Source organism: Pteronotus mesoamericanus, unplaced genomic scaffold (genome assembly GCF_021234165.1).
Source record: "Pteronotus mesoamericanus isolate MK-2021 breed Mesoamerican mustached bat unplaced genomic scaffold, CSHL_Meso_final scaffold_83, whole genome shotgun sequence".
In the NCBI taxonomy this organism is placed as follows: Eukaryota; Metazoa; Chordata; class Mammalia; order Chiroptera; family Mormoopidae; genus Pteronotus; species Pteronotus mesoamericanus.
Window position 1 is genome coordinate 1,495,278 of NW_026555328.1, and position 16,093 is coordinate 1,511,370.

General features: G+C 42.0%; 1 protein-coding gene across 1 annotated transcript; it reads left to right on the plus strand.

Annotated features, from left to right (window-relative positions):
* The first annotated feature begins 989 nt into the window (after positions 1 to 989).
* CBLIF (cobalamin binding intrinsic factor) lies at positions 990 to 14,342 on the plus strand. Its single transcript, XM_054563647.1, has 9 exons — positions 990 to 1,068; positions 1,725 to 1,901; positions 2,666 to 2,779; positions 3,416 to 3,556; positions 5,103 to 5,284; positions 8,738 to 8,915; positions 9,986 to 10,187; positions 12,218 to 12,336; positions 14,281 to 14,342. Exons 1-9 carry the CDS (start codon positions 990 to 992, stop codon positions 14,340 to 14,342), a joined length of 1,254 nt encoding a protein of 417 aa, XP_054419622.1.
* Positions 14,343 to 16,093: the final 1,751 nt, after the last annotated feature.

The window sequence follows — 16,093 nt, forward strand, 5'->3', positions numbered from 1 at the left end:
CACACACTGGGGTGGCCATAGGTGGGTTTACAGTTGTTCATACAGAAAAAGACATGCAGGTCGTGATTATTACAAAAGCTTCATTAACTCAAAAGAATGTCGCAGTGGCACAGTGCTCCTAGGTACAATCTCCTAAGTGCTCGAATTGCCGGCCTTCATCATTTAGATATTGAAGTCTCCTTGCTATCCTCAAGCACACTTTGGCAGAGTTTTTGCCCACTTTTGCCCACACCTGTATAGACTTAACACTTAATACAGCTCATTGATCCCACATTTTCTAATCACTTACTCTAAAAGATAACATCCGAAGCCTCTGGTATTTGAAACTACTTCATCCCCAGATAAGGAAAGAGACATCAAATATTTCTGGGAAACTGGTCCATTGTTTTGCCTAAAGTCAAACAACATCAAAGAGCCTGGTCTGGAACTAGGGTCGTGTCAACTTCACCGATTACACAAAGCCAGACTTCACCTGGCAGATCTTTACCTAAGAGCCTAAAAGGACATATGGAAAGGCACATACTTCAAACCATAAAGTGAGGTGGGGCTTTAGGAATTGCCCAAACCTCAATGAAGTGGTTGCTGATGGACAGAGGTCATCTGTCAGGGTGGAAAGCAGCCGGGGAGGAAGTCCCATTTATACTCAGCATTATCAAACCTCCCAGCGTAAAGACCCAGGATTCTGGTAAAGGGCACTTTGTCGTCATGGACTTCACTGCATATGCAGCCCAAGTTTCTCATATGACTGTGCTACCTAGAGGTCACCTTCAGATACCCAGGAGGGTCTATAGTAAATAGACTTAGATAAGCAAATGGAAATCTATCAGGGAGAGAGAGGTCAGCTGAGGCTGTTAGGAGTGGCTGGGCTGGGCGTGGAGGGCAGGCTGTTCCATAGAGAGAAGCATATATAAGAGAAAGTAGAGAAATAACCCCCTTCATAATATTGGGGTTTTTGAAGGGGAGACGTGGACAGAACAGGAGAGAGAGGGATGGCCTGGTTTTCCCTTTGCCTCCTAAGCCTTCTCTGGGCTATGGCTGCGACCAGCACCCAGACACGAAGCTCATGCTGTGAGTATGGAATGTTTCCCAAGGACGTCAGGGATCCCCGGGGACAGGCAGAACCCTCACCCCCTGAGGTCCGATGATGAGAAGGTAGTCGAAAATAGCAATCGCTAGAGGAGTTCCAAAGTGGGTGAGTCAGCGTGCAAGTGTGTGCAGTCCGTCTTTGCTGACTTAATATATGTATGCTATAGTAAGAGAGAACGAAGTAGCGTTACAGGAACGATGATATAAAAACAGACGCTCAGTGACTGTTCTGACCGGGTGCCACTACTTAGTGGGAATTTGGGGTCCTCACTGAGTCATTTCCCAAATCTTTAATTAATTCGTCATGTAGGAATGAGATGAAAAATGGGTGCAAGGGAAACTGATTTCTGGAAATGGGCCACAAATAATATGAACTGTCCGTGAGCCACATTGCTTGAAGTTGTCAAATGAGAAATCAGTTTATTAAAGATAAAAAATTATTTGAGAAGATGTAGGGACTAACTGGCCTCAAAAGAAAATCTCAGTGTGTTTTCCATGCTTCTTTAGCAATTCCCCTGAAGGAGGTGTCCCTGAGAATTAGAATGCTATCCTGTCTTCCCCAAGAAGACACGGGGAACTAGTTTCCGTGAAGAGCGGATGACCGTGAGGGGTTTTGTAAATGGCTCGTCTCTTCTCAGCTGTTCCCCCAGCACAGCAGCCCTTAGTTAATGGCATACAAGTATTAATGGAGAACTCCGTGGCCGACTCAGCCTACCCCAACCCCAGCGTCCTGATTGCCATGAACCTGGTCGGCACCCACAACTTGGAGGCCCAGAAGCTCCTGACTTACAAGCTCATGGCCAGTGACACAGCCGGTGAGAAGTCAGAGCCTCTCCGTTCACATGCTCCCTGGATCTTGCGCTCCTTTCACCAGCCCAGATCCCAACCCCCCGCCCTGCCAACACCAACCCCCCCCCCCCCCGCCCTGCCAACACCAACCCTGTCTCTGATTATACCCAAATCTTTCAAACGCCTTTCCCGACACGTCTGGAAAACACCTGGAAAGAAATATGTGTGACGTCAGGACATTCATAGAGGAGGTCAGTAAACGCAGAAAGAACTCTAGTCGAGAGGTAAAAACAGTGGGCTTCCAGCCCTGGCTCTGCCGCTTATTAACTCTGTGACTTTGAACAGGTCTCCTGAGCCTGCTCAACCTCAGTTTCCCTCATTTGCAAAATGCAGATGCGTCTAATAATAACAATCACAATAATAATAATAATAACATGGACAACAATAATCAGGTCTCTGCTCCGCTACCTCACAGGAGTTGCCTTGAAGCTCAAGTCAGAAAATAAAGTTAAAATTATTTTGCAGCTAACATGAATTTTCACATATGAAATTGTATCGGAGTTCTTGCTGTTCTTCTAAACAAAGAGCAGGATTCCTGGTGGAGCTGTCAAGCCACACAGAGGCCACTAGACTAAATGTCCTTTAAATATTTTTCCATGGTTCTTTCTTTAAGAATGAAGACAGGTCAAAAAGCTAATCATGTTATTTTTTTAAAAATCAAATCAGCCCCGGCCCTGGTGCTTTCTCTTGCCTGAAAACATCTTTAACTCTTTCGTTCTCGGCTTTACAGGTCTGACCATCGGCCAGCTTGCACTGACCGTCATGGCCCTCGCCTCCTCCTGCCGAGACCCTGGGAGTAAAGTATCAATCCTACAGAGCCGAATGGAGAGCTGGGCACCTTCACGTAAGACCTGATCAGGACGGAGGGGAGAGTGTGGCAATGATCCTTCCTGCGAATTTTACACCAAGAAAGAAAAGGATGGGAGGGTGGAAAGTTAGGAAGGAGACCATGTAGCTCCGCTCAGTTTCCCTCTGCTAATTCTATAGGTGAGTTACTCACTCCCAATGCAAATAAACTAGAAAAGGCCACTAGCGCAGGGCCACGGACCTACCATGCCATCACCTGCCTGAAGACAGCACTGTCCCTTTAGTTCCATCCTCATCCCTTTAATTTCATTCTCAGAATATTATTCTGTGAAATATTGACAGGCTCTGACCAGTGTGGCTCAGTTTGTTGGGCATCGTCCTGCAAAACAAAAAGTCGCCGGTTTGATTCCTGGTCAGGGAAAATGCCTAGGTTAAGTGGTTGGGATGTTTCCCTCCCTCTCTTTTTCCTTCTTTTCCCCTCTCTTTAAAAATAAGTAAATTTTTTAAAAAGAAAAGGAAAGAAATGTTGATGGTATCTTCAGCCAATATGGTGTCTTTCTTTTGGGACAGGTATTCTAGCAAAGTCTATTTAAAAGGTTTGGCATTTCTGTTTTCACAAATGTCCTCACTGTGGTGAATGTTAGTCTAATGAAGGCCTCTATCCCTTCCCAAGGCCCCAATGCCGAGGCTTCAAGCTTCTACGGGCCCAGCCTGGCGATCTTGGCACTGTGCCAGAAGAACCCTGAGACGACCTTGCCAATAGCAGCCCGTTTTGCCAAGACCGTGCTGGCCAATTCCTCCCCCTTCAATGTAGGTGAGTTGGCGGCCACTTTCAGAAGGTCCTGAGCTGAGAACATCAAGGGCACTGAATGGTGGAGCTAGAGGGAAAAGTGGGAGTGGGAGGAGCTGGGGATCATGAAAATATCTGTAGAGGGGAGATACTGAACAAATATTTGTTGGACATGTCAATTCAGGAATAAATGAAAGGGGAATAGTAAAACATAGAAACCAAAACAATACTTGAAATGTCTGGCAGTTACAGAATCTCCATTGGGAACAATCAACATGCCACCCAAGTCAGGAGTTGCTCCCAGGCAAACGATTAAATCAATGCCTAGACTCAGCTCTACCCTGAACCCTCTCTTTTATCACTACTAACGCTTCTTTCTACACTCTAACCTTCTCAAAGCTTCTCCTTAGAACACCCAAGTTCATACTGTCTGTTAAACAGTGGTTCTCTGAACCCTAAGCCCACTGTGCACCCCTTCAAGGATACAGTGGAACCATCTTGGTCCTTCGTTCCGCAAGCACATGGTTGCTTGTGAACGGACGCTTTTCTTCTCCGACACCTCATCCTTCTTGGGCCTACTCTTCTGGATCTACTGATCCCTTCTCTGTATAAAGCCCCTCATTCACAGCCACGTTTCCTCCTCGGCAGCTCTCTAAGCAAAGGCATTACCTCAGGTTTCCACCCTCTTACTCATGCCTCATCAGCATCAGCAGCCTCTCTTGTTTCGGGCTCTCTCAGGCCACCAAGCAGGAAGATATTTACTCAAGCCCTCTCACCGTGGGTCAAAAACAGACTGGCTTCCATTTCCAATCCAGAGCATCCCTGCCGGTTGAGGGAATTTGGACCTTTTTTTACAACATTGGTTTGAACAAGTCTGTTACCTTTAATGAGGTCATGAAACTTTAAGGTAGAGATGGGGATAAGGAGAGAAAAATCAATGAAAGAAAGGATGCCATCTGGCAAGACTTTTATTTGTTCTGGTCTTGTCATGCCAGAGCTTGCTCATTCAGCCCACACATGGTCTCCCATGAAAATAGTGGAAAAGTCCCTGTCCTCGGTACTATGGGGGATGCTGAGCTCCCACTACCCAGGAGTTCACAGAGCACAGTAACAAGAAAACTGCAGAGAGTGCCGAGACTGCAAAACAGGTATAAACAGCCAATGCTACAGAAGTTCAGGAAAGAGACTGCCTGTTGTGCTGAGATGACTAGAGAAGGCTTCACAGGGCAGGAGTGATGGCTAGGCCTTCAAGAACCAGTGACACTTTTTGAAAGGTAAACATCGGGATAAGAGAAGCTGGATTGAATATACTGCCAGTCTACATTAATTACAAGCACGAGCTGTGGGGTCATACAGATCTGGGTTCAGGGCCTGGTACGGCTACTTTCTAGCTGTGTGAGCTTGGACTCCATGGTCTCATCCCTTAAATGGAGATAATTATAGGTCTTAGTTCACAGGCTGTCCTGAAGAGTCAAGGAGATAAGGTGCCTAGAACACAATAAGCACACAGTAAATGTTAATTGATCATATTATGGTGGTGGTGGTTGTCTTATACCCCTATGATTCACAGACACGGGAGCAATGGTGACCTTGGCTCTGACATGTATGTACAACAAGATCCCTGTAGGATCAGAGGAAGGTTACAGAACCCTGTTTGGTCAGGTGCTAAAGGATACTGTAGAGAATATCAGCATGAGGATCAAAGACAATGGCATCATCGGGGACATCTACAGTACTGGCCTGGCCATGCAGGTAAACACATCATTGAGGCTCTTCTTTGGGACCACGTCAATAAGGCTGGACTGTAGGTTCAAGAGACTAGGCTTCTTCTAATACCTCTAGGAAAGACCAGGTAGTGTGACGTTAGATAGATTCCCTGTGGCGCTGGTGCCTCAGTTTTTCTACCAGTAAAATGCAGGTAAGTGTTCATTCCTCCCTAGTTTATAGGTAGAGTGAGAACAAATCTACATGAACTATTTTCCCTTCCTTGGGAAAAAAAAGAAACAAATGAACCCAAGAAATGTATTGGTTTATTATTAATAATGATCAATTTGTTCATTGTAATTATAGACTAATGAAAGGTTGATGTATTAAGAATATACAAAAGATATTAAAATAGGTCCTCAAAAATATTGAATTTTTCTAATTCTACTTTGCCAGTGTTCTTTTTATAACCCTTTATCTTGAGCCAAAAGAAAAAGAAAAAAACAGGATTGTATTCAAAATAATTAATTTAAATAACCTAACATAGACTGAACATCCTATCTTTGTCAAGCTCTATTTCTATCTTGATCCCATTTTCACCTCACAAAGAACCCTAATATAAGACCGGGCCAGGTGTGTCAGGTAACAAGTCTGTACTAAGCTTCCCTTGTACAGATTCCCAGGTATAAATTATATAAGATGCTGCTTGTTTAGGGTTGATTAGGGCAGCATTTTCCCATGGAAATCACCCTACGGATAATGGAGAGAGATAATCAACTAGAATCAGAAAATAAAGGGTCATCTATGGCCAAACCCTTTATCCCAAACTAAGAAGTTTGTGCTTCAAAGTCTCAAAATGGCCTGTGGGATTAGTAGAAAAACAACGTCACGACCTTCCCAACTCAGAAAGCCCAGGAAACTGAGAGCCATGGAGTTACGATGCCAGCCCTAAATCTAATACCCCTCTGGACTACCGTTAGGAAGAAATCCTTTGGGAAGAGGGGTGGGTGGAGGCTGGTATGGATGGTCCACACATTAAAAATTAGCAAAATGCATAAACAGACTAAAAAATAGTTCACGTTCAACATAAGAGTAAATACAAAATCCCCGCTCCAAGCGACCATGAATAGGGACAACTAACGAGAAATCTGTTTCTACGTCATGTCAGGGTCAATGGAATTTGCGGTGGAACAAAATGCTGAGTGTTGCCATGTCTAAATCATACAGGACCAATCCCAGGGCTCAGGCCTAGAAAGCTTTGTGGAGGAACAAAGGCAGAGTGAAAGGGATAGAAAATGGGGTGTAGTCATGATTCATTTAAACTAATCTTACTTCACCTTAGCACAAGACAAAGAAGTGTTTGCTCTGGCTAGTTTGGTCTGCGAATTCTGTTTGGATTTTATCACCTGCAGGGTACACTCTGATAAGTTGTTCCTGAGAAGGAAAGTTTTTCCTATCAAACAGCAGGACTTCATCCACATGCAGATAACAGGCTATATGGATTTCTTGTCAGTTATGATAAGAAACCTCCTCGGATCCCTGAAGGGCCCATTTTCAGAGTTTCCCCAGGCAGCTAGAAGTCTGAAACCACCAAGTGTCTAATATATAACCTTTTTCTACTCTAAAATGTTCTGGTGTAGAAAACCAAAGGGCTCCAGAGCTATAACAACTTGGCTTTAAATTCCAGATCTTCAACCATCTTAGGGAAATATGGAATTTATCTGAATTTCATTTCCCCTCATTATAATGAGGTTGTAAAGGTATTAAAAAAAAAAGTCACCGACACAATGTGATATTCAATAATTGTTGGAGGTCTCTCCCAGCAGGTGGGTGGTGACATTAAGCTTCCTTTTCAGTCTTCACTCACCCCCTTCAAGAAAGCCAGTGACCTTCAAGTGACCTAAGCCACCCACGTTGCATCCCTGAGGCACTCATGAGGCATTTCCTCTGTTCCAGAAGTTTCCCCCTTTCTCCACAAATATTCTAATGCTTTGAAGGCTCCTCTAATAGAAACATAACTTGAAAAGGGGCCTGATGAACTTCCCCATGCAAAGTTATTAATGACTTTTCACAGCTTAACACGTTACTCCTCTCTAGAGTGTTGGTGTTGATAGTGTGTTATCTCACACTTGGGCTTGGGAAGTGAATATGGCAAGTGAACAAGATATAGTTGCTGAGGAGTGCCTACCCGATGCCCCTAGGCCATACTGTCCTCTAAAGTGGCCTCTGGCAAGAGCTATGTTTCACACTTGCCAGGGTTAACAGCGATGGTTGTGCCTGTCAAAACTGTCAAGAGGCTCCTACTACTGCCTCTGGCTCACAGTGCCATTTTGGACTCCCCTCCCCCTTCTCCCATTTCCCACCTCAAGCTTCAGGTAAATGGGCCATCAGCAATCTCAGCCCATTGACACACTCCGGTGGCCGTGGTCAGCACAACCCTGAAGGGAGCGAGGTGGTAATGACAGCTTACACATCGTACATTACAAAATGATTTTGTGTATCATCCTATAGGATTCCCCCAAAGGTAAGCGGGAGTTAGTTTCTATTTTACCCATGAGACATAAAACTCAGCAAAGTAGAGTGAATTGCTTGCTGTGTTAATCAATTCATTTTGCAAATAACAAAAACCCGAACAATTTTTGCCTAAGAAAAATTGAAACTTACTATTTCACATAAACTGGGGTGTCCAGAGCTGGATTAGGTGATTTCAGGATTCATCAGGAAAAAGGGCTTCAATCACGGTGTTAGGGATGACTCTTTTTTCCACATCTCAGCCCTGTTTCTGTCATTCTTTCCTGCTCCTTGGCTTCTTCAAAGTGGCCAAGGAAGATGGTCACTGGCAGCCAGCTCAGTGCTTACTTACATGGTACCTGCTGAATAACCCCCGTAAGGAAAAAATGCTTCTTTTTCCCAATGTCTGCATATCAGGGAAGGACTTTGACTAGTGCATGTGCCCACCAATCACTGTCACCCAGAGGATGGCATTCCATGATTATTCCAGTCCAGGCCATGAGTCCACCCCTGTGGCAGGGTGGTGGAGCCTCTGGCTGACAGTCCCAACATAATCACACAGTGTGGGAGGAGTCCGCCAAAGGGTGCACAGGACAACACTAAACACAAGAGGGCTACTGTGTTTAGATGGTCACGTTGTCCTAGACTGATGCTCCCCCGGAGCTTGCTTAGCCCAGCTCTTGTCCTCATTCTGTCCAAGAACTGTTAGTAAATACAGCAGCCTTAATAGTGTTCCCTAAATCTAAGTGTGTGACTACTACATGACAGACACTGAACTACATGGTGGGGATGCAGCAGAGAACAAGACAGATGGTCTTCCTATGCAGCTTCGGTCTGGACTCTAGGTGATCACAGAGACTAATGATCAGCTGTATCCCCTATACGTCTCATGAAGGCCAATTAGTATGCCTAATTCCTCTCTCTCCCTCTTCCTCTCCCCCGCCCTCTCCCTCGCCCCTCTTCCTCCCTCCCTTCCCTTTCCCTTCCCAGGCTCTCTCCGTGTCACCTAAGCAACCTAACAAGGAGTGGAACTGCAAGAAGACTATGGATGCAATACTTAATGAGATTAAGCAGGGGAAATTCCACAACCCCATGTCTGTTGCCCAAATCCTCCCTTCCCTGGAAGGCAAGACATACCTAGATGTGCCCCACGTGTCTTGCAGCCCTGGTAAGAACTCTCAACATCTGTCTCTCCTCATGTCATAAACTGCCTACTCATGTCAGGAATGCTATGTGGATCAATTTTAAGAGGAACACAGGCTTTTTTATGTCTGTTACTTTCATGCAGGTGGAACCACATCTGACTTCCAATTCCCGAGGGTTGTGTGATAAAACACACAGCTATATACCACCCTACACTCAGGATTCAACCCTCGTGTCTACTTCATTCAGGACATATTTAGGAAGTAGCTATTACAGCAAAGCATTTTGTGAGATGCTGATAGAAAAGGAAGATCCATGACCCTAACAAACAAATAACATGTAACTTCATTCATTCATTTGACAAATATACCAGATATGCAGTATCTTATCATATCTTCTCTTTGCAAAGCCAGCTGACAAATAGGTAGACAAAAACCACAATATTTGGAAGAATGAAATAACTATTAAATTGATATAAAAGCCCATATACAGTGCAAAAGCAAAGAAAGTGTAACCAATCATTGAGTTTGTCTGGGAGGCTTAGGAGAAGAATAAGGTTGACATTTCAACCAGGTCTTAAAGCTCTAAATAGCTTTAAGGTGCTTTAATCTGCATATTGGGGAAGGACTTTGACTAGTGCGTGTGCCCTTTATATTTTACATATTTACATATTAACATATTAAAATAGCTTTAATCCTCTCCAGGATTCCACAATAGCTGCTCAGGTACTTTGTTAAATAGCCTGAAAGGTACTACCTTTGCTTTCAGATTCTTAGGGTTAGGAAAAAAACACAACTGAAGGGTGAGTATCACATAAAATACATGATTTTGGGCTCTCAACTCTCCCTTCAAGTTGCAAATTCTTTTAACAAAATAAGTGTTCACTGTAAAACTAGTTGGCAGTGCTTCAGCTATGATCAGTTCTCCCGACTGGAAATGAGAGCTCGTAGATCACACCGGTTCCTCAGAACAACCCACAAACTCACTGCTCTTTCTTGAAACGTTTTCTGGGATGGGTTGCCAACAACAGAGATTTTGCACCTTTAATACAAACCCCATTATCCTTAACTAATTTGGCCTCTTTCCTCTTCACAGATCATGAGGCGCAGCCAACTCTACCCAACAACCCTAGCCCTGGCCCCACCTCAGCATCCGAAATCACTGTCACGTACACCGTCAATAACCAGCTGAGGGGGGTGGAGCTGCTCTTCAACGTCACCACCAACGTTAGTGTGAGAAGTGGGTCTGTGCTCCTTGTGGTCCTGGAAGAAGCACAACGTAAAAATCCCGTGTTCAAGTGAGCACTGCAAGTGGCGCTAGCCATTCTCCCCAAGCCTAACCTGAATTCCCCTTTTTTCTCCCTCTTTCCTTCATTTGCTAACTTTCTCCCTTCTCATAATTTAATGGACTGTTATCTAATGGCTCCTTGAGAGCCTGCAGCCTCTCGTGAAAAATGGAATCATACAAGTTAGTATATGATAGAGTTTTAAAAACAGGAGGTCAAAGGAGAGTCCATTGTGGATTAGAATAATCAAGAAGGCTCAGAGCTTTGGATCACATTCGAAGAATAGGTACCATACAGGAAAATATGAGAGGGTGGGATCCAGGGAGAGGGAATGGCTAGAAGAGAGCACTCAAGACAGGAATGGGCAAGGATTTCAAGATCAATGAGTAGGCCAGCTTGGCTAGCGAAGAGAATTTGAGATTTAATTGCACCTGGAAGGATAGATTGGGTAACTATCTATCTCATAACTTCAGGTATTAGCAACTCTTTATAGTGATAATATAAAAAGTTTGAAATACCGGGCTAAGGAGGTTGGACTTCATATTGCACAGAAGCACTGCAAGATTTGAATAGGACACGCCATGTTGTAAAATGTTAAATGCTAGGGCGGGAGTGACTACAGTAATGAAGCTGTAAAGTGAAGAGACTTCATCTCGGCTAAATGGACTCAGCAAGCAGGAGTCCACAGGGCTGTGTGAGTACAGGATGTGGGGGTCAGGAGAAGGAAGCTTCACCACTACGGACAGGAGTATTGGGAGAGAGAATGATTTTTAGAGAAAAAGACAATTCCCCTAGACATTTTTAATTGTGGATGTTTGAAAGAGAAACATTAGGAAGCTTTTGGAGGATAGAGGGAGTTCTAGAAAAAGAGGTCAGGACAGGCGAAGGAGATTGAACACAAAACCAAGGGACAGATCTAATTATTCCCATTTTATAGACAGAACTACTTAGGCCCAAAGAGGTTAACTAATATTCCTAAGGTCACATAACATGTAACTAATAGAGTTGAGATCTGATCCCAAAGTTGAGTGACTCAGAAGGTCATGTTCCTTCTACTGTCCTGCTGGGGAAGAGCAGAACACAGGAATGAATCACAGAGGAGAAAATTAAGCTTTGGAGAATGTTTATAATTTGCAAAAAGAGAAAGCAGGAGATAAATATGAAGAAAACTAAGCTATAGAAGGAGTAAAGGGGAAATGTCTGTCATGGAAAGGAAAGGAGGTGATAGTTTCAAAGGAAAGATGACATGATCCAAATTCTGCAGAGAGATGTCAAGGAGAAAACTTGACAAAGGCCAAAGGTCAAGTCATGTGTCTGCTGCCCACAGCCCAGCTCTAGAACTTCCCTAATTTCTATAGACAAGTCAGGGTAAAAATAGCATTTCAAGAATACTTCATTTCAAACAACCCTCTGAGTATGTTTTACTTCTCTGAGCTTAACTTTAATTTTGCCTGATTTTTCTTTTTCTGACTGTAAATGTAATAAAAATACACATAGAAATTTTGAGGGGGGGAAGCACAAAGAAGAAAACAAAGCCTCTATAGTCCACCCACAATATAATCACTGTTGTTATTTTTTATAATTTTGTAGGTGTTTTTCTCTATGAATCTTACAAATAGTTGTGATCCACTAGATACATGAGATAAATAAATATTTCATATAAAATTTGTATCCCACATTTTCATTTAACATTGTTGCATAAGCCTTCCCCCGTGTCACTGAAAATTGTTGAAAAATGTAATTTTCACAACTGCAAAATATCCAATGTTGGCCATTCATTCCATCACTCTCCTCATTATTTGCCCATTGTTAGACATTTACACATTTTAATTTGCTTATTGATAACTGTCTTTTAAGTCCATTCATCTTAATTTCATTTGATTCTACGTGATTTCATATTTTGTAGTCGTTTGCATTTTCTCTATTAAGCATGTTTCTACCTGATCTTTAAAGCATTTCAATGCCTCTCTCCCTTCATCTTAACCCCTTATTGCCTGACCTAAAGTGAGGTGTTGGTCACATATGTGATTTTACACTTACAGGTTTGAGACCACAATGACATCTTGGGGCCTTGTCGTTTCTTCTATCAACGACATCAGTGAAAATGTGAATCACAGGACGTTCTGGCAGTTCCTTACTGGCACGACACCTTTGAATGAAGGTGAGAGGGTGAAAGGAGGGCGGGTCTTTCCTCTGTAGTTTGAGGGCTACATCGTTTCATTTCTTTATTTAATTAATTCATTTATTTAATCAGTAAATAATTATAAGATTGTATGTGCATATACAATAATTATATATACAGTGGTTACATGTAGATACATATATAAGTATATTGTGAATATAAATGTAGTGAATAGGTAGAGCGATAGAATGGGTGGCTATCTAAAATAGCTTTTTAAAAAAAAATCCGGAATCCCAACTCCACTCTGGGAAAATATCCAGTGAAGAAGAAAAGCGGATTGAGCCACTTAAAACAATAAGGGCTAAAGAAGCAAAAGGAAAATAATGTGAGAGAGACAAAAAAAGAAAAAAGAAAGATGGATAAAGTAGTATGTGATCTAAGAAGACAGCCACCTTGGAACTAAAAATTTAAACATGTATTATAAAACAGAAGCACAGTGAATTCACAGCCAATGGTAAATAAATAGGAGGGTAGAATAATAGCCATTTGCATAGTGATGTTACATTTTCTTGTTTCACACATCCACTCTGTAGGTATTAGCAACTCTTTATAGAGAAAGAAACTAAGTCTTGGAGACATGAAAGGGACTTGTACAAGGCACACATCTAGCAATGTGACAGAGCAAATAGTCCAGTCCAGAATGAGTGTGCTCTATACCACAACTTCCCTCAAAACTCACTCTTCACCTTCCTTGGCTTTCCTGTTTTGTTCTTAAATCTCCAAAGAGATGAATGTCTGTACATGCATTTTGTGTGGGGAAAGTGGGACAAATAAATCCCAGAGTTCAGCAAAAGTTTTTTCTTTAAAATTTTTGCACAAAAACTAAAATATCCTCCCACAAAAGGGGCAATGGTGTGTAGTTTTTGTCTAAGGATGATGTTTTGGTTAATCTGATATTGTCACTGTGCAGACAGATATGAGGCCAAATAATGTCATAGCAGAGCCAAGACTGTGCTCTGTGAAGATGCTTCAGTACCCAAGATTACAATGGGAGAGATGTTTTCCTCAGAGTCTATCATATATTTAACAAAATCTAGCCAATCAGAATTTGAGGAATTGCAGCAAAGCCTGTAATAAGGATCATAGAGTCACATGGGCCTTGATTAGAAGCTCTTTCTCTGGCTTACTAGTTGCATTTAGCAAGTAACAAATCTTCTCTGAGCCAGTTTCCACAGCCATAGAATGGGCATAGTAATCACCATTTCTTAGGTTATTGTGAGGATCAGAAATAATGTGTTTAAAATGAGTAAGTGCAATGCCTTTTGCACAGCATGTGTCCAAAATGCTAATCATTATTAGCATGAGTTCCCCTGCCACCTTCATCGCAAGAACTGCCCAGGGCCCTTAACTCAGGTTTATTCTCATGTGTGCCAATTGTTACTCTTCTCTGAGGGAAGGGATGGTCAACAGAAAGGACTCAGAGATCCAAAAAGACTTGGGCCTGGAACTGTCATTCTTTCTGATGCCAAAGCCAACCATCAATATTGTCATCATCCAGTTTTCCTTCCCTGACAGACAAAAATCCTCAACAACATCAAAAGTGACCATAAATTCCTGCCCCGAATGCTCTAAATCTGGCTTCACTAAGCCATTTTCATAATAATCACCATTTATTGAACACTTATGTGTCAGGTTCTATATTAGGCATCTAGTAGTCATTATTTCTAATCCAGGATAAAATTATTTGTGCAATGTTATATATGAGGCTCACACGGTTTAAGGGGTTTGGCCAAAGACATGCCCCACACGGCCACCTGGAGCCTGGAAACAAGGACTCCCTAAATCTCAATTCAATGCTCCTCTCATACTCATACTTTCACTGTGCAGTGATTTTACTTCTATAATGACAAGCTGATCCTTTGGGAGGTAGTGGGTGGGTATATGCACCTTGGTGACCTCCTGTCCCTCTCTACTTGTTTCCAGGAGTTGCTGACTACGTACCCGTCAACCATGAGCACATCACAGCCAATTTCACCCAGTACTAAGGACGAGGTGGTTCAGGTTCTATTGAACATCTCCGGAGGACGGCTGGAATTTTTTCACATCATTTCAAATCTATGCAAAACAGTGGACATCTACAGTGGTACCATATTCCTGGAAAAACATGGAAACCATGTATAGAATAAATGATACAAACTTCCCTAGAGTCTCAACCTCTGTGACCCATGAAAACAAAGTCCGGCTTCTCAAAAGCAATGACCCCCAGTCATTATTCGAACCGAGGTGACAGGAGATGAGAGAATCTGGCTAATGTTTTTGGAGATCATTCTGAGCTTGATTAATTAACCAACGCACTCCTTTATTTCTACAAATGAAGTGATTTATTTTAATAACTCCTGTTTTTGTTTCATATACTAAGTACTCCTTTCCTAATCATTTGTGCGAACAGGTAAACATACCTATATACATAAAATGGCCAAAGTTACTTCATATGAGACTCCCATATGGTTCAGACTGAAGCAAACTATATTAATGTCATAATTCTCCCCTTCTATTTCCAATATTTGTTCTGGGTAAATTCAAGTTTAAATGTATGCTTCTATATAATTTATATAGAAGCATACATTTAACATAAATAATTTATATTTAAGATTTAATATAAAATTTAATATATTTTACATAGTAAATGTAGATATACATCTATAATCCCACCTCATATAACTATGACATATATAATTTTTATACAGTAAATACGGATATATCTATAAACCCACAATGTATGCTGGTATACGTGTATGTGAAAGCTTTCAAAGGCAATCACAAAACTAATCTCTGCTGGTAAGAGCCAACACTAGCACAAACTTTTTAGAAAAGAATATAAAAATTTGAATCAAAACACCTAAAATATACTCAATTTTGACCCCCCAAAAATCCCAATTCTGAAAATACAACAGGAGGAATCATAAGTGGACACAGATACACAAGACTCAAAATGATGGGACTATTAAAGTATGAACCTTAGATATGCAGTTACAGAACATATATATGCCTTAGATACGCAGTGTATATAAACATATAAAATGCTGAACCCAAGAGCAGACAGACCCAACAGACCTATCACAGGTCTCCCTCCCCACCCCCACCCCTGCATCTCAGAGCAAGAGCCTGCTCTCTGGTAACAGTCTCACTCCCAGGAAAGAGGTGTGACCCACACAGGCCTAGGTCCCCATCCTAAACATACCTAACAGGTAAGTCACCATACCCCCAAAAAGTCCAGGACTGTTACTGTAATAAGGAACCCTTAGGGAATGGTGAATAGTACTCCCACATAACAAAATGTAATGTTTATAACACGGAAAAAATGTCCAAGAGGAGATATGATGGGATACTTAAAAGTCACTAAAACTCATGTTGAAAATAAACACTTGCTGACATGAAAAGACGTTCATGTGAAGGAAGCAGATGACACAACATTATATATCACCTATGCCAGAGAGGTATAGTGGTTGTCTCTGTGTGATAGGATTATTGGTGACTGGTTTTATGTGCTTCTCTGTTTTCTAAGTTTTCTCCACTCAGTACATAATCATTGAACAACTGGAAAATGGAAAAAAATATTTTAAACAAAGACTTTTTTCTTATTTAATCATAAATAAGGCAACAGCACTAATGTGTGCATGCACGCATGCAAGCGCACAAGAGTCCTGCCCCCGAGTGCAGATAAAGAGCTTCCCAGACAAGAAAAAAACTAAAGGAGTTCATCATCACCAAACCATTAGTATAGGAAATGTCAAAT